The sequence below is a fragment of the Salvelinus namaycush genome, chromosome 1 (genome assembly GCF_016432855.1).
Source record: "Salvelinus namaycush isolate Seneca chromosome 1, SaNama_1.0, whole genome shotgun sequence".
Classification (NCBI taxonomy): domain Eukaryota; kingdom Metazoa; phylum Chordata; class Actinopteri; order Salmoniformes; family Salmonidae; genus Salvelinus; species Salvelinus namaycush.
In genome coordinates, this window is record NC_052307.1 from 7,145,998 (window position 1) to 7,164,860 (window position 18,863).

Consider the following 18,863-nt stretch of genomic DNA (forward strand, 5'->3'; position numbering starts at 1 on the left):
CTGTCTGTCTCACCACAGAAACAGGAGATAGACTAGTGTCCTGTCCAGGGGGTGTACTGGTACATCAAGCTGTCTGTCTCACTACAGAAACAGGAGATAGACTAGCGTCCTGTCCAGGAGGTGTACTGGTACATCAAGCTGTCTGTCTCACTACAGAAACAGGAGATAGACTAGCATCCTGTCCAGGGGGTGAACCTTCGTCCCAGTCTGAGGTCTGGATCGCACTGGAGCAGGTTTTCATCAAGGATCTCTCTGTACTTTGCTCCTTTCATCTTTCCATCGATCCTGAATAGTCTCTTTACATTTCAATTGAGCTATACCGCAGATTGTCTGCGATACGGATTGAATCGAGCCCTTAAGTTGTCTTTTTTCATTTGACTTTTGTATCGGAGTTGTTGCTCCTTTCCACCCCCCCCGTCACCTTCTGAAGGATGATATAACTATAGTCTGGTCTGGTATGGAAGAGGACACATTATTATAGATCAACTCAGGTCCTTTTTCTGAAATGACTATTGAGCTCCAAATCACACCTTATTTGGAGTTATGTGCCTTTTGATGAGCCGTATCAATACGAGGTTGTAGAAAACCAATATTGTGTGAATCAGTTATTGCTTCTAACCACAGCTGTGATTTTTCCCAGAATATAGCTGACAGGCTGTGTCCAACTCTATGGCTGTGTCCAACTCTATGGATTGCATTCTGATCTGTGGCTCAATAAACCTAAGCACCCACCCACACACATACTGCATGCATAATTGTGGGCAGACATTGTGTTTCTGTGCGATAACAACAGTGACGCCTGCAGACAGTCTTATCACAAACAGTACCAACACACCACCAACACAGGACCAGGTGGGCCTCTATCACACACACACCACTCCTCAGAGGTAGTCTGCTCACGCTGTGAGAGAGGGAGGGAAGGAGAGAAAGGAGGGAGGGAGGGATGGAGCAGAGGGAGGGCGGGATGGAACAGAGGGAGGGATGGATGGAACAGAGGGAGGGATGGAGAGAAAGCAGGGAGGGAGGGAAGGGAGAGATGGATGGAACAGAGGGAGGGAACGGAGGGAGGGACGGAACACAGGGAGGGAGGGAACAGAGAGAGGAAGGAATGGAACAGAGGGAGGGAGGAAGGGATGGAACAGAGGGAGGGAGGAAGGGATGGAACAGAGGGAGGGAGGGAAGGGAGGAATGGAAAGAAAGGAGAGAGGGAGGGAGGGATGGATGATGGAACATAGGGAGGGAAAGGAGGGAGGGAACGGAGGGAGGGAGGAAGGGATGGAACAGAGGGAGGGAGGGATGGAACAGAGGGAAGGAGGAAGACATGGAACAGAGGGAGGGAGGAAGGGAGAGATGGGACAGAGGGAGGGAGGGAATGGAGGGAGGGAGAGAACGGACGGAGGGAGGGAAAGGAGGGAGGGGTGGAACAGAGGGAGTGATGGAACAGAGGGAGTGAGAGATGGAACAGAGGAAGGGATGGAACGGAGGGATGAAACTGAGGGGTGGAGGGGTGGAACTGGAGCAAATTCCTTGTGCTAACAGTTTTTCAACCATCCTGCTGGTCTAATTGAGTTTGGGTGCTGTGTTTACAGAGCTCTGCCAAGTGTGGCCCAGTCTGTCTTCTTCCCCTGCCATCACTACACTTATCCCATTCTACAAGCATGTGTCGGCATCCCAAATGGTACCCTGTATAGTCCCCTACCTTTGACCAGAGCCTGTATAGTCCCCTACCTTTGACCAGAGCCTGTATAGTCCCCTACCTTTGACCAGAGCCTGTATAGTCCCCTACCTTTGACCAGAGCCTGTATAGTCCCCTACCTTTGACCAGAGCCTGTATAGTCCCCTACCTTTGACCAGAGCCTGTATAGTCCCCTACCTTTGACCAGAGCCTGTATAGTCCCCTACCTTTGACCAGAGCCTGTATAGTCCCCTACCTTTGACCAGAGCCTGTATAGTCCCCTACCTTTGACCAGAGCCTGTATAGTCCCCTACCTTTGACCAGAGCCTGTATAGTCCCCTACCTTTGACCAGAGCCTGTATAGTCCCCTACCTTTGACCAGAGCCTGTATAGTCCCCTACCTTTGACCAGAGCCTGTATAGTCCCCTACCTTTGACCAGAGCCTGTATAGTCCCCTACCTTTGACCAGAGCCTGTATAGTCCCCTACCTTTGACCAGAGCCTGTATAGTCCCCTACCTTTGACCAGAGCCCGTATGGAAGAGGATGCTATATGGGAAGCATCCTGTCTTTATGTCAATATTGGCATGGGGGACCTCTGCAGTTCCTCCTACCCAGGAGACATGTCTGTTCCTCCAGACTATATCTTCTGTATACATTTCAACACTATGACTTCCTTGTCAACAGCAGGTAAAGTATACACATTTATGGTATATTTCATCTGACAAAGCTTCATGACAAAAAAACATTTTTCTGGCTTTTGCAAGCATGAATATTTCAGTTGTATTCTTCAATGACTAGTCCCACCTTCTCAGCTATTGGTTGTGATCCCCTGCTCAGACGTTGCATGCATCAACCAATGGTGGCATGCGATGTCATCGACTGTGCAGTCAGGCACCAGATTGCTGATACATGTGGTTAGCTGATACGTATTGTAAAACCTGGCATACGTCTGAGCAGGGGAACATGACCTGTGACTTATACCTAAGCCTGACCCTTACTAGCGTTCTCACCTCCCATTGGCCCTGATGCAGCTGGTTCTTCAACTGGACCTGCCAGTCGTCTCCGTCGGCCTCGGCACAGTGATGAATGGTGAGGATGACTGGGCGGGTCAGGAGGGCCCCTGGGGGACCACAGCTCACCACGGGGCTCAACACTGTCTGAACATCCTCTACCGGTGGTCTAGAGAGCGAGAGGAGAGAGAGAGAGATTTTAAAATGCTCCCTTCAGGGCAAAATGTATTGTCACTGTAGTAAACTTTTTTTTTAACAGAACCTCAACTGATGTTTGTAGATATGTGAATTTCCTTTGGTTACCGAATTACAGTGCATTCGGAAAGTATTCAGACCCCTTGACTTTTTCCTAATTTTGTTATGTTACAAACTTATTCTAAAATGGATTAAATCGTTTTTTCCCCCTCATCTACACACATTACCCCATAATGACAAAGCAAAAAAAACAACAAAAAAACGGAAATATCACATTAACATAAGTATTTACTCAGTAATTTTTTGAAGCACATTTGGCAGCAAGCCTCAAGTCTTCTTGGGTATGACGCTACAAGCTTGGTACACGTGTATTTGGGGAGGTTCTCCTATTCTTCTCTGCAAATCCTCTCAAGATCTGTCAGGTTGGATGGGGAGCGTCGCTGCACAGCTATTTTCAGGTCTCTCCAGAGATGTTTGACCAGGTTCAAGTCTGGGCTGGCTGGGCCAGTCAAGGACATTCAGAGAATTGTCCTGAAGCCACTCCTGCGTTGTCTTGGCTGTGTGCTTAGGGTCATTGTCCAGTTGGAAGGGGAACCTTCACCCCAGTCTGGGGGACTGGGGGTGTACTGGTATATCAAGCTGTCTGTCTCACTACAGAAACAGGAGATAGACTAAAGTTCTGTCCAGGAGGTGAACCTTCGCCCCAGTCTGAGGTCCTGATCGCTCAGGAGCAGGTTTTCATCAAGGATCTCTCTGTACTTTGCTCCGTTTATCTTTCCATCGATCCTGAATAGTCTCCCAGTCCCTGCCACTGAATAACATCCCCACAGCATGATGCTGCCACCACCATGCTTCACCGTAGGGATGGTGCCAGGTTTCCTCCAGACGTGACACTTGGCATTCAGGCAAAATAATTCAATCTTGGTTTCATCAGACCAGAGAATCTTGTTTCTCATGGTCAGAGTCCTTTAGGTGCCTTTCGGCGGGCTCCAAGCGGGCTGTCATGTGCCTTTTACTGAGGAGTGGCTTAAAGGCCGATTGGTTGAGTGCTGCAGAGATGGTTGTCCTTCTGGAAGGTTCTCCCATCTCCACAGAGGAACCCTGGAGCTCTGTCAGAGTGACCATTGGGTTCTTGGTCACCTCCGTGACCAAGGCCCTTCTCCCCCGATTGCTCAGTTTGGCCGGGCGGCCAGCTCTAGGAAGAGTCTTGGTGGTTCCAAACTTCTTCCCATTTAAGAATGATGGAGGCCACTGTGTTCTTGAGGATCTTCAATGCTGCAGAAATGTTTTGGTACCCTTCCCCAGATCTGTGCCTCGACACAATCCTGTCTCTGAGCTCTACGGACAATTCCTTTGATTTCATGGCTTGGTTTTTGCTCAGACATGCACTGTCAACTGTGGGACCTTACAGCGGGTATAGAAAGTCACCCCCCTCTTTCAAAATGTTCACATTTTGTTGCCTTACAGCCTGAAATGAAAACACATAAAATTGGACTTTTTCCGGCGTTATTTACACACAGTAACCCACAATATTCAAGTTAAAAAAAAAACTCAAGTAAAATACGCTTTTTGGATAAGTGACCCCCCCCCCCCCCCCCCCCTTAGAATTGCAATTGCAAACTTGCTGAGGCATAACCAACCACCTTCCAGATCACAAATCAAGCTAATTGGCTTCCATCGGTGATCAATTGTAGTGACTTTGATTAGTTCAGAATAAAACCAGTTGTTCATAGAGGACTCCACTGCTTAGTACTGCAATTCAAAGCACAAGTCAGTGGATGGATATACAACTATTTCAAAGGCTTTGTCTATCCCTCAGAGCACAGTTAGGACCATTATAAAGAAGTGGTTAAGGTGTATGGCACCACCCAGACCCTGTACAGATTAGGCCGTCTCTTCAACCTGGATGACCGGGCAAGGAGGAGACTGATCAGAGAGGCTACCAAGAAGCCAATGGCGACTGCGAAGGAGGCAAAGACTGGTCAATGTGTGCATGTGACCACAATATCACAAGCGTTCCACAAAGCTGGCCTCTATGAGAGGTGGCAAGAAAAAAGAACACTCCTCAAAAAAAGCCACTATCAAGTCTCGTTTGAGCTTTGCCAAAAAGCACATTGTAGATTCTGAGGCCAAGTGGCAAAAGGTGCTGTGGTCAGATGAGACCAAAATTGACCTTTTTGTCCTGAACGTAAAATGATATGTCTGGCGAAAACCCAAAATATTTTTCCACCCAAAGAACACCATGCCTACAGTAAAGCATGGCGGTGGCAGCGCCCTGTTGTGGGGTGTTTCTCTTCGGCAGGGACTGGATAGGATAGAAGGGAAAATGGAAAGTGCAAAATACCGACAGATTCTTGTCCTTGAGTGGCCTAGTCAGATCCCCGACGTAAATCCCATCAAGAATCTGTGGAATGACTTGATGAGTGCAGTCCATGAGCTGTCACCATACAATTTGACTGAGCTTCAACAATTCTGCAAGGAAGAATGGGCAAATATTGCACAGTCTAGGTGTGCAAAGATAGTAGAGACGTATTCAAAGAGACTCATGGCTGTAATTCAAGCAAAAGGTGGTTCCACCAAGTATTAACTCAGGGGGGTGTTCACTTATCCAAATAGGGTATTTTACTTTTTTAATTGTAGTTAATTTTCAGAGGTTTTTTGAATTTTCTTTTCACTTGGATATTCTGGGTTACTGTCTGTAAATATAGCCAGAAAAAAGTCTGATTTATGTGTTTTCATTTCAAGCTGTAAGGCAATAAAAGGTGAACATTTTGAAAGGGGGTGGTGACTTTCTATACCCACTGTAGACAGTTGTGTTTTTCCAAATCATGTCCAATCAATTGAATTTACCACAGGTGGACACCAATCAAGTTGTAGAAACATCTCTAGGATGCACCTGAGCTCAATGTCAAGTCTCATAGCAAAGGGTCTGAATATTTATGTAAATACGGTATCTGCTTTTTATTTTTAATACATTTGCAAACATTTCTGTTTTCTGTTTGTGATTATGGGGTGTAGATTGGTGAGGAACACATGAAATTTAATACATTTTAGAATAAGGCTGTAACGTAACAAAATGTGGAAAAAGTCCCCTAGTCTGATTATTTTCCGAATGCACTGTATACACACAGCACCTTTTCTATTACATTTCTCTTGAGTAGTGGACAAAATGTCTCAAATATGATTGGTACTGAAAATCTGTCTTTTATCTGGGTAATACTGGGACTGGTATCATTGGCGGTGGGTAAGAATACAGGGGCTTAGCTGGTATGAAGCTGCTTATTGGTTGAAGATGGGAGAGTAGAACACAAGGACAGGCAGGGAGGCAGGCTGACAGAACAGCTAGGCAGGGAGGCTGACAGGCTGACAGAACAGGCAGGAAGGAAGGCTGACAGAACAGCCAGGAAGGAAGGCAGGCAGGCTGACAGAACAGCTAGACAGGCAGGGAGGCAGGCTGACAGAACAGCTAGGCAGGGAGGCTGACAGGCTGACAGAACAGGCAGGAAGGAAGGAAGGCTGACAGAACAGCCAGGAAGGAAGGCTGACAGAACAGCCAGGAAGGACGGCAGGCAGGCTGACAGAACAGCTAGGCAGGAAGGCAGGCAGGCTGACAGAACAGCCAGGAAGGAAGGCTGACAGAACAGCCAGGAAGGAAGGCAGGCAGGCTGACACAACAGCCAGGCAGGAAGGCAGGCAGGCTGACAGAACAGGCAGGAAGGAAGGCAGGCAGGCTGACAGAACAGGCAGGAAGGAAGGCAGGCAGGCTGACAGAACAGGCAGGAAGGAAGGCAGGCAGGCTGACAGAACAGCTAGGCAGGAAGGCAGGCAGGCTGACAGAACAGCTAGGCAGGAAGGCAGGCAGGCTGACAGAACAGCTAGGCAGGAAAGCAGGCAGGCTGACAGAACAGGCAGGAAGGAAGGCAGGCAGGCTCACAGAACAGCCAGGCAGAAAGGCAGGCAGGCTGACAGAACAGCTAGGCAGGAAGGCAGGCAGGCTGACAGAACAGCTAGGCAGGAAGGCAGGCAGGCTGACAGAACAGCTAGGCAGGAAGGCAGGCAGGCTGACACAACAGCCAGGCAGGCAGGCTGACAGAACAGGCTGATAGGAAGGCAGGCAGGCTGACAGAATAGGGTGACAGGAAGGAAGGCAGGCTGACAGAATAGGCTGATAGGAAGGCAGGCAGGCTGACAGAATAGGATGATAGGAAGGCAGGCAGGCTGACAGAATAGGGTGACAGGAAGGAAGGCAGGCAGGCTGACAGAATAGGCTGACAGGAAGGCCCTGGTGCTGCTGCTGTGCTAATGGAGCTCACCTCATGCTGTCCTTCCTGTGCACCGTCACGTACATCTCATACACACGACCCTGAGGAACAGCACCCGCTGGCACCAGCAAGCTCACACCTGCAGGAGGGAGGGAGGAAGGAGGAGAGTGAGGGACGGAGAGAGAGCGATAGCTCGAAGAGAGAGGGAGAGGGAGAAAGAGCGAGAGCGCGGAGAGAGCGAGAACGCAGAGAGAGAGCAAGAGAAGGAGCGAGAGGGAGCGAGAAAGAGTGACAGAATGAGATAGAGAGAGCGAGAGAAGGATAGAGAGGGAGAGAGAGTAAGAGAAGGAGAGGGAGAAAGAGAGAAAGCACAAGTCAGGTCAGTAAGTCACACCGCAGGCTGTACTCCTGAAAACAACACAGACTGGGCTGGGTGAGAGGCACACATCCACATCAACTATATACCCACACCCCCACATTAAATATCTCAAGTGGCCAACAAAACAGGCCTCCTCTTGGTCCCAGTAGCCACTTATCAGGCTTTTAGCCTGTGTCTGTGATTTGGACTCATTTGGACACAAGGCTGTTTCCTATGTGACTGTTCCTCCTCTTGGTCCAAGTAGCCACTTATCAGGCTTTTAGCCTGTGTCTGATTTGCACTCATTTGGACACAGGGCTGTTTCCAACGTGACTGTTTACTGTGTTCAGTCCCTCCAGCAGGGAGTGAGGCTCTCATCCAATCACTAATTCCCCGCGTCGCTGTGGGGAGCGCTCCAGAGGGTGACATTTGCACTGTTCCCCTGTGCCTCCAGCCAAACACTTACTACAACTAAAGGGGAACTAAAGTGTCAGTGAGTGGGAACACAAGGAACACTTCAAGCCAAGAAGAAAGGACACTAGGCTGTGGCATGTGTTGACAGAGCTGCACAGGAGAACAGGGGTTCAATTAAACCCTACATCAATACTGCTGGCCAGCTTGATCAGGCTCTTATGTGGAAGTATGACTGCATATCATGTTGGGTAACACTTTACATTACGATGCTCTCAAACCTGTGTAGTAACACTGTACTTACACCAAAATGTAACACATATATATATATTTAAGCAATAAGGCACGTCGGGGTGTGGTAACAACCAATATACCAAGGCTAAGGGCTGTTCTTAGGCACGACGCATTGCTGAGTTACTGGATACAGCCCTTAGCTGTGGTATATTGGCCATATACCACAAACCCCCGAGGAGCCTTATTGCTATTATAAACTGGTTACCAATGTAATTAGAGCAGTAAAAATTTATGTTTTGTCATACCCGTGGTATACGCTCTGATATACCATGGCTGTCAGCCAATCAGCATTCAGGGCTCGAACCGCCCAGTTTATAAATATATATAAACATATTGTTACATAGCTCGTTAGTGATTGTGTTTTAACTGCATATAAAACAGTTGAACGTTAAAACGTTTTAGTTAAAAAGGGACTTCATTCCACTTGTGTTAAAAACAAGTACTGCCCAAACTTCATCACTAATAGCAATTAACCAAATACTATGTCACAACAATGTTATTACTGTAGTAATTAGGCGACATTGTTACAACACAGGCAGAGCAACCTCATGTCAAGTATTCTAGAACAGTTGTCTATGCCCGTTACTGGACATCGAATGTAACGCAATGAGTGTTCTCTCTTCTCTGTCCCCAAGGTAGGTCTGGGGAACAGCTCCCAAACTGCCTATCACTTACCCTGTGCCATTATAACATGACTAAAACTAACTCAAACACGACACTAAAGGGACAAACCGGATTGAATCATCACATTCATTGTGTTTAATCAACTCCATGCCACAATCCCATTTCCTTGGCCCTAATCGGAGCTAATACTCTAATGGCCCAGGCGTGGGCAGCCCCTAGGAACCCTCTATAAGTGGACTGTATTTCATCTCCCCAAGATTCCACAGTCATGTATGTCTGAATCCCAAATGGAATCCCGTGCATGAGGCATGAGCCGGGATCTTCCGCAGTTAGCGTTAGTGCTAGGGAAAAAAATAAAATAAAAGTGCACCCCTTTGGGTCCCCAGGACCAGAACCAGGACCAGGACCAGAACCAGGACCAGAACCAGGACCAGAACCAGGACCAGGACCAGAACCAGGACCAGGATCAGAACCAGGACCAGAACCAGGACCAGAACCAGGACCAGAACCAGGACCAGAACCAGGACCAGGACCAGAACCAGGACCAGAACCAGGACCAGAACCAGAACCAGGACCAGAACCAGGACCAGAACCAGAACCAGGACCAGAATCAGGACCAGAATCAGGACCAGAATCAGGACCAGAACCAGAACCAGGGCCGGAACCAGGACCAGAACCAGGACCAGGATCAGAACCAGGACCATAACCAGGACCAGAACCAGGACCAGAACCAGAACCAGGACCAGAATCAGGACCAGAACCAGAACCAGGACCAGAATCAGGACCAGAACCAGAACCAGGGCCGGAACCAGGACCAGAACCAGGACCAGAACCAGGACCAGAACCAGAACCAGGACCAGAACCAGGACAAGGACCAGGACCAGAACCAGGACCGGAACCAGGACCAGGACCAGAACCAGGACCAGGACCAGGACCAGAACCAGGACCAGAACCAGGACCAGGACCAGGATCAAAACCAGGACCAGAATCAGGACCAGAACCAGAACCAGGACCAGAATCAGGACCAGAACCAGAACCAGGACCAGAACCAGGACCAGAACCAGGACCAGAACCAGGACCAGAACCAGAACCAGGACCAGAACCAGGACCAGAACCAGGACCAGAACCAGAACCAGGACCAGGACCAGAACCAGGACCAGGACCAGAACCAGGACCAGAACCAGGACCAGAACCAGGACCAGGATCAAAACCAGGACCAGAACCAGGACCAGAACCAGGACCAGGACCAGAACCAGGACCAGGACCAGGACCAGAACCAGGACAAGGACCAGGACCAGAACCAGGACCAGAACCAGGACCAGGACCAGAACCAGAACCAGGACCAGAACCAGGACAAGGACCAGAACCAGGACCAGGACCGGAACCAGGACAAGGACCAGGACCAGAACCAGGACCAGGACCAGAACCAGGACCAGAACCAGGACCAGGACCAGAACCAGGACCAGGACCAGGACCAGGACCAGAATCAGGACCAGAACCAGAACCAGGACCAGGACCAGGAAACACTGTTACGGTAAAGTGATCACGACAGACTATCAATAACATCCAATATAGTAGGCTACGTGAATGAGTCTACTACAGTAAAGTGATCAGGACAGAGTATCAATAACATCCAATATAGTAGGCTATGTGAATGAGTCTACTACAGTAAAGTGATCACGAAAGACTATCAATAACATCCAATATAGTAGGCTACGTGAATGAGTCTACTACAGTAAAGTGATCAGGACAGACTATCAATAACATCCAATATAGTAGGCTACGTGAATGAGTCTACTACAGTAAAGTGATCAGGACAGACTATCAATAACATCCAATATAGTAGGCTACGTGAATGAGTCTACTACAGTAAAGTGATCAGGACAGACTATCAATAACATCCAATATAGTAGGCTATGTGAATGAGTCTACTACGGTACAGTGAGCTGACGTAGTACTGGCAACATGGCAACTGTTACACCTCAGTCAGCTACAGTTACCTCTCAATGCGCTTCCGAAACAGTGGCTGATTAGCTTGACATGTCTCCAGCCAGCTATCGGCTTTCATGTCATTCATTAAACAGGTTGCCATGTTCTCCATCTGCTGGCAAACCCGTCACTCCCTTTGAATTAGCTCTTCCATTCATCACCTCGGGATGGGGAGGAATTCCTCCCTGACACAGAGATTTATGTGGCAGTTTTTGACATTGCATTGAGAATGAATGGTGGTGCCATACAGCCTTGCTGTCTGCAGCTGCTGAGAGCAGAGAATAGCATACAGGTGCCAAAGAGGAGGTAAGTCAGTTATGCAGCCTGCTGACAATATCACCAACCTGAAACTCTGTCAACACGCTGGCAATTCAATACAGTACTGAAACACTCAACAAACAGTCAATTCAATACAGTACTGAAACACTCAACAAACTGTCAGTTCAATACAGTACTGAAACACTCAACGAACTGTCAGTTCAATACAGTACTGAAACACTCAACGAACTGTCAGTTCAATACAGTACTGAAACACTGTCAACGAACAGAGAAACAGTAATGGCGTGTTTTTGTAGGCACTAACTCCGCCATGGTTCGTTGGTCAAAGCCTATGAGAAAAATGAATGGCGTTTTGGGATAAACGCTGAAAATAAGGTCCTTGGTAAAAACAGGCTTAGGAGATCTTCTACATTTTGTTCTATGAGATAATCTTCATCAGTCACTTTTTGCGTATTTTGAAGAATTTATGTAATAACAAAAAACACAAAACTTCATAATTCATAAAGGTCATGTAGACTGTAGACTGCTATTACCTCAGAACAAAACATAAAGACTTCATTATTCATAAAGGTCATGTTAACTGACTGCTATTACCTCAGAACAAAACATAAAGACTTCATTATTCATAAAGGTCATGTAGACTGTAGACTGCTATTACCTCAGAACAAAACATAAAGACTTCATTATTCATAAAGGTCATGTTAACTGACTGCTATTATCTCAGAACAAAACATAAAGACTTCATTATTCATAAAGGTCATGTTAACTGACTGCTATTATCTCAGAACAAAACATAAAGACTTCATTATTCATAAAGGTCATGTTAACTGACTGCTATTATCTCAGAACAAAACATATAAGATCTCCTAAGCCCGTGTTAACCTCAGACCTAATTCCTGAACAAACCAGAGTAACTTATTTCCGGGTTTTAGGACTAAAAGCTGGTCATCTCTATACTATCAACAAACTGTCCATTCAATACTGAAATACTGTCAATGAACTGATGAGTGGCATCTCAACTGGGTATCTAAGTGTCCCTAATGAGAGAAAATAGGCACTGACAGGGGGGCGGCATGGAGGCATGATGGCAGGGTAGCATAATGACAGGGTGGCAGGGTGACACGATGGCAGGGTGGTGGCATGGCAGGATGGCATGATGACAGGGTGGCACGATGGCAGGGTGGTGGCATGGGAGGGTGGCATGGTGTCATGATGACAGGGGGGCAGGGTGACAGGGGGCAGGGTGGCAGGGTGGCATGGTGGCAGGGTGGCATGATGGCAGGGTGGCACGATGGCAGGGTGCCATGATGGCAGGGTGACACGATGGCAGGGTGGTGGCATGGCAGGATGGCATGATGACAGGGTGGCACGATGGCAGGGTGGTGGCATGGGAGGGTGGCATGGTGTCATGATGACAGGGGGGCAGGGTGACAGGGGGCAGGGTGGCATGGTGTCATGATGACAGGGGGGCAGGGTGACAGGGTGGCAGTGTGGCATAATGGCAGGGTGGCATGCTGGCAGGGTGGCATGGTGGCATGATGACAGGGGGGCAGGGTGACAGGGTGGCAGTGTGGCATAATGGCAGGGTGGCATGCTGGCAGGGTGGCATGATGGCGGGCAAGAGTCTCACAGGCCTTTATACACTTATGCTATTTGATGTGGAGAAGATAGAATCACAATAATCACACACTCATAGTGAGTCCTAAACCAGATCCATTAGAAGGTCTAGAATAGAAGCTTCATTTACAGTACTTAAAGAACAACAGAAAACAGTACGCCTGATTGACACTTTAGGGCCAAACTGTACTGAACTGAGCTGTACTGGGCTGGCCTGGTATCTACACATCCACCTGTTATGAAGTGTGACTCAGTCATTAGTATTGGGCTCAGAGAAATGACAGTACCACTGGGCTTCTGCATCGCCTACTCTGAGGTTTAGGCTGGGTATCTGTAAAGCACTTAACTGTTGATGTAAAAAGTTGATCATATATTCTGATGCCTAGACACCTTACCTCTATAGATATCTAACCATACCACTCCAGTATCCCTGCATATTGTAAATATGGTATTGGCACCGACCATGGAACTGACCCGGTATATAACTACTGACCCTGGAACTGACCCTGTATATTGCTACTGACCCTGGAACTGACCCTGTATATAGCTATACTGACCCTGGTACTGACCCTGTATATAGCTACTGACCCTGTATATAGCTACTGACCCTGGAACTGACCCTGTATATAGCTACTGACCCTGTATATAACTACTGACCCTGGAACTGACCCTGTATATAGCTACTGACCCTGGAACTGACCCTGTATATTGCTACTGACCCTGGAACTGACCCTGTATATAGCTACTGACCCTGGAACTGACCCTGTATTTAGCTACTGACCCTGGAACTGACTCTGTATATAGCTACTGACCCTGGAACTGACCCTGTATTTAGCTACTGACCCTGGTACTGACCCTGTATTTAGCTACTGACTCTGTATATAGCTACTGACCCTGGTACTGACCCTGTATATAGCTACTGACCCTGGAACTGACCCTGTATATAGCTATACTGACCCTGGTACTGACCCTGTATATAGCTACTGACCCTGTATTTAGCTACTGACCCTGGAACTGACCCTGTATATTGCTACTGACCCTGGAACTGACCCTGTATATAGCTACTGACCCTGGAACTGACTCTGTATTTAGCTACTGACCCTGGAACTGACCCTGTATATAGCTACTGACCCTGGAACTGTCCCTGTATATAGCTACTGACCCTGTATATAACTACTGACCCTGGAACTGTCCCTGTATATAACTACTGACCCTGGAACTGTCCCTGTATATAACTACTGACCCTGGAACTGACCCTGTATTTAGCTTACCTACTTTCTAGTGTTCTTCTTATTTATATTTCTCATGTGTCTTTGTCCTATTTGACTTTTTTATAAATGTTTTATTGTACTACTGCATTGTTGGGAAAGAGCAAGAAAAGGCATTTCACTGTACTAGTGCACGTGACAATAAACACTTGAAACAGGGCTTGATAAAAATACATTTGATTGATTGAGTACCTGAGTTGGGAACAATGAGGTGTCCTCCCTGGGAGTTGAAGGATCCTGCGGCGGTGCAGGAGGGGTCTCGGGTCCGAGCCAGGCTCTGGTTACGCAGGTTCATGTTCTCACTGTCCAGCAGGGACTGGGTGACCTTAGGGGACAGCTTGGAGGAAAAGTCAGACAGGTCTTCCGAGGGAGTGACCAGGCCAGAGGAGTTGTACACCTTGATCTTCAGGTTGGGCAGGGGGTCCAGGAGGGGCGAGTTGGTCATGGGGATCTTGTCGGACACGTCATGCAGGGCGTAGACGGGGCCGCGGTACATGGCCGCAGCGTTGGTCAGGTCCGGGGGAGCGGTCAGCAAATCAGCTGGGGGTCAGAGGTCAGCGATGATTGGATAATAAGTTTTGTCAAATTCCAAATTTACCTTTAACAAAATGTGTTATTTAGCCGTGTAAATCAATAACAAATTATGTTCACAATAATAACCTGGTTGATCAAGAGCAGACTGCATCAGGAAGTCTGTACCATAGGTTTATATTTAGGAATTATTGTCTCAAAATGTCTAATCACACAATGGGTCAAATGATTCAGTTACATTACTTTACAAGACTTATTGGATGAGGCATTTTCTGTACAGGGGACTTTTATTAAGAGCCCCGACACTGATTGCTAATTAATATGCAGCTCGTTAGCATGCCACAACAGACACACCTGCTCTGAATGTGGCAGTTGATTACGCTCTGGGTTAAAGTTTCCCCTAGGTACAGATCTAGGATTAGCTTCCCCTCCTCTCATGCTAACATTAACCATTAGTGAACATCTAATCAAATGGCTACCCAGACTATTTGCATTGCCACCCGCCCCCACCCCCTCTTCTACGCTGCTGCTACTCTCTGTTATTATCTATGCATAGTCACTTTAATAACTCTACCTACATGTACATATTACCTCAATTACCTCAACACCGGTGCCCCCCACACATTGACACACTGACTCTGTACCTGTACCCCCTGTATATAACCCCGCTATTGTTATTTACTGCTGCTCTTTAATTATTTGTTATTTTTATCTCTTACTTTTTTTTAGGTATTTTCTTAAAACTGCATTGTTGGTTATGGGCTTGTATTCAGCATTTCACTGTAAGGTCTACTACACCTGTTGTATTCAGCATTTCACTGTAAGGTCTACTACACCTGTTGTATTCAGCATTTCACTGTAAGGTCTACTACACCTGTTGTATTCAGCATTTCACTGTAAGGTCTACTACACCTGTTGTATTCAGCATTTCACTGTAAGGTCTACTACACCTGTTGTATTCAGCATTTCACTGTAAGGTCTACTACACCTGTTGTATTCAGCATTTCACTGTAAGGTCTACTACACCTGTTGTATTCAGCATTTCACTGTAAGGTCTACTACACCTGTTGTATTCAGCATTTCACTGTAAGGTCTACTACACCTGTTGTATTCAGCATTTCACTGTAAGGTCTACTACACCTGTTGTATTCAGCATTTCACTGTAAGGTCTACTACACCTGTTGTATTCAGCATTTCACTGTAAGGTCTACTACACCTGTTGTATTCAGCATTTCACTGTAAGGTCTACTACACCTGTTGTATTCAGCATTTCACTGTAAGGTCTACTACACCTGTTGTATTCAGCATTTCACTGTAAGGTCTACTACACCTGTTGTATTCAGCATTTCACTGTGAGGTCTACTACACCTGTTGTATTCAGCATTTCACTGTGAGGTCTACTACACCTGTTGTATTCAGCATTTCACTGTGAGGTCTACTACACCTGTTGTATTCAGCATTTCACTGTAAGGTCTACTACACCTGTTGTATTCAGCATTTCACTGTAAGGTCTACTACACCTGTTGTATTCAGCATTTCACTGTAAGGTCTACTACACCTGTTGTATTCAGCATTTCACTGTAAGGTCTACTACACCTGTTGTATTCAGCATTTCACTGTAAGGTCTACTACACCTGTTGTATTCAGCATTTCACTGTAAGGTCTACTACACCTGTTGTATTCAGCATTTCACTGTAAGGTCTACTACACCTGTTGTATTCAGCATTTCACTGTAAGGTCTACTACACCTGTTGTATTCAGAATTTCACTGTAAGGTCTACTACACCTGTTGTATTCAGCATTTCACTGTAAGGTCTACTACACCTGTTGTATTCAGCATTTCACTGTAAGGTCTACTACACCTGTTGTATTCAGCATTTCACTGTAAGGTCTACTACACCTGTTGTATTCAGCATTTCACTGTAAGGTCTACTACACCTGTTGTATTCAGCATTTCACTGTAAGGTCTACTACACCTGTTGTATTCAGCATTTCACTGTGAGGTCTACTACACCTGTTGTATTCAGCATTTCACTGTAAGGTCTACTACACCTGTTGTATTCAGCATTTCACTGTAAGGTCTACTACACCTGTTGTATTCAGCATTTCACTGTAAGGTCTACTACACCTGTTGTATTCAGCATTTCACTGTAAGGTCTACTACACCTGTTGTATTCAGCATTTCACTGTAAGGTCTACACCTGTTGTATTGGGGGGCGCATGTGACAAATAACATTTGATTAGATTTAGTGGTGAAAATGCAAAACGGACCTAAGATCAGCGTCTAGGGGCAACTTCATCCTACACTGTTAAACCTGAAAAAGCAGAGCCTCCATAAGAGGGCTTCCATCTTTTATCTACTTCACCTGTGGTACAGTATATGGAACACACTTGCAGGTTCAACATAATTGTTTTCATTGAAATACAATAGTTGCTCTTGAATGAGATTGCCTAACTCAGTGGAACCAATGGAATAGTCCCAAAGGTGCAAACTCCGACCATGAGGCACTACAGAGACTTGATGAAACACTGAAAGCATTAGAAATCAGGTATGATCTCATAAAGCACTGAACATTCGTTGAACATCAATTCCTTTGTCTGAGTCTGTTAGTGTATGGTTCCATCCATCATCTTTGGCAAGATACGGACAAAAGACGCGGGTAGCGTACCAAATAGCACCCTATTCCCTATGTAGTGCACTGCTTCCATATGGGCCCTGGTGAAAAGTAGTGCACTACATAGGGAATAGGGTGCCATTTGGGACGTAGACCTAATCATCCTGTTTCCATTCACAGTAGGAGCTCGTCCACTACTTTAGTTTGTTTGTGAAACCCTGCACACCGATCTGACCCTCACCATCCCTCCCCTCCTCCCTATCTTACTCTCCTCCCTCACCATCCTTCCCTCACCATCCCTCCCCTCCTCCCTCTCTTACTCTCCTCCCTCACCAGCCCTCATCTCCTCCCTCCCTTACTCTCCTCCCTCACCATCCCTCCCCTCCTCCCTCCCTCCCTCACCACCCCACCACTCCTCCCTCCCTTACTCTCCTCCCTCACCAGCCCTCACCTCCTCTCTCCCTTACTCTCCTCTCTCACCATCCCTCTCCTCCCTCACAATCCCTCCCCTCCTCCCTCCCTTACTCTCCTCGCTCCCTCACCATCCCTCCCCTCCCTTCCTCTCCTCCCTCGCCAGCCCTCCCCTCCCTTCCTCTCTCCCCTCACCTCCTCCCTTGTTTCCTCCCTCCCTCTCTCGTTTCCTCCCTCACTTCCTCCCTCAATATCCCTGCCTTCTGTCCTCTCCTTCACCATCACTCTGTCTCTGTACTCCTCCAGCCAGCTCATCTTTCCGCCAATTCACACCCACTGAAATGTAATTAACAGGCAACAGCCTGCCAAGTGCTTGATGGAAGAGGAAGGCGAAAAAGGAATTCTTTATTAATATTAACCTGAGATGAGCCTTCACCAGCGGATTGACATCCTGATGGTCTGCTGATGAAATGTCACCCGGCCCTCAAACACACACACACACACACACATACACACACACACACACACACACACACACAAACACGCAATGCGCTGCCGACCAAATTGCATTCCTTCTCAGATCTCCACTTTTCATTCACACTCTGATTTGAATGTTAATCCGGCCTCTGTCTTCTTCTTCTCTCTCCGTAAGAGACCAGGCAGGCAACCAGCAGGGAAAGTTCACAGCGGTGGACTACAGAAGCTTCAGTCTAGAAGTAAAGGCCACCTTTAGACCAGTGGGAGGGTGAGGGAGAGTCTGGGATTAATAACACAAAGCTGCATGGTTGGGCTCCGACATCTTTTAAATCCTGATCTAATGAGAATTGCCTGTCATGCTGATGAAGGTCACTACTGGTGAAGTCTGGTGTTATCACGTGTTGTCTGTACCGGTGAGGTCTGGTGTTATCACGTGTTGTCTGTACCAGTGAGGTCTGGTGTTATCACGTGTTGTCTGTACCAGTGAGGTTTGGTGTTATCACGTGTTGTCTGTACCAGTGAGGTTTGGTGTTATCACGTGTTGTCTGTACCAGTGAGGTTTGGTGTTATCACGTGTTGTCTGTACCGGTGAGGTCTGTTGTTATCGTGTGTTGTCTGTACCGGTGAGGTTTGGTGTTATCGTGTGTTGTCTGTACCGGTGAGGTCTGGTGTTATCGTGTGTTGTCTGTACCGGTGAGGTTGGGTGTTATCACGTGTTGTCTGTACCAGTGAGGTTTGGTGTTATCGTGTGTTGTCTGTACCGTTGAGTTCTGGTGTTATCGTGTGTTGTCTGTACCGGTGAGGTCTGGTGTTATCGTGTGTTGTCTGTACCGTTGAGTTCTGGTG

The 18,863-nt window shown here is 47.2% G+C and overlaps 1 protein-coding gene across 2 annotated transcripts in view; it reads right to left on the reverse strand.

Moving 5' to 3' along the window:
• Positions 1-18,863, reverse strand: part of si:ch73-72b7.1 (netrin receptor UNC5C) — a 292,685-nt gene that overhangs the window by 25,871 nt on the left and 247,951 nt on the right. For both annotated transcript variants that reach the window (XM_038988248.1, XM_038987844.1), the window contains 3 exons: positions 14,176-14,523; positions 7,195-7,282; positions 2,687-2,855 (listed from right to left, as the gene is read on the reverse strand). In XM_038988248.1, the coding sequence (XP_038844176.1) occupies positions 2,687-2,855; positions 7,195-7,282; positions 14,176-14,523 (605 nt within the window). The remainder of the gene's footprint in view (positions 1-2,686; positions 2,856-7,194; positions 7,283-14,175; positions 14,524-18,863) is intronic.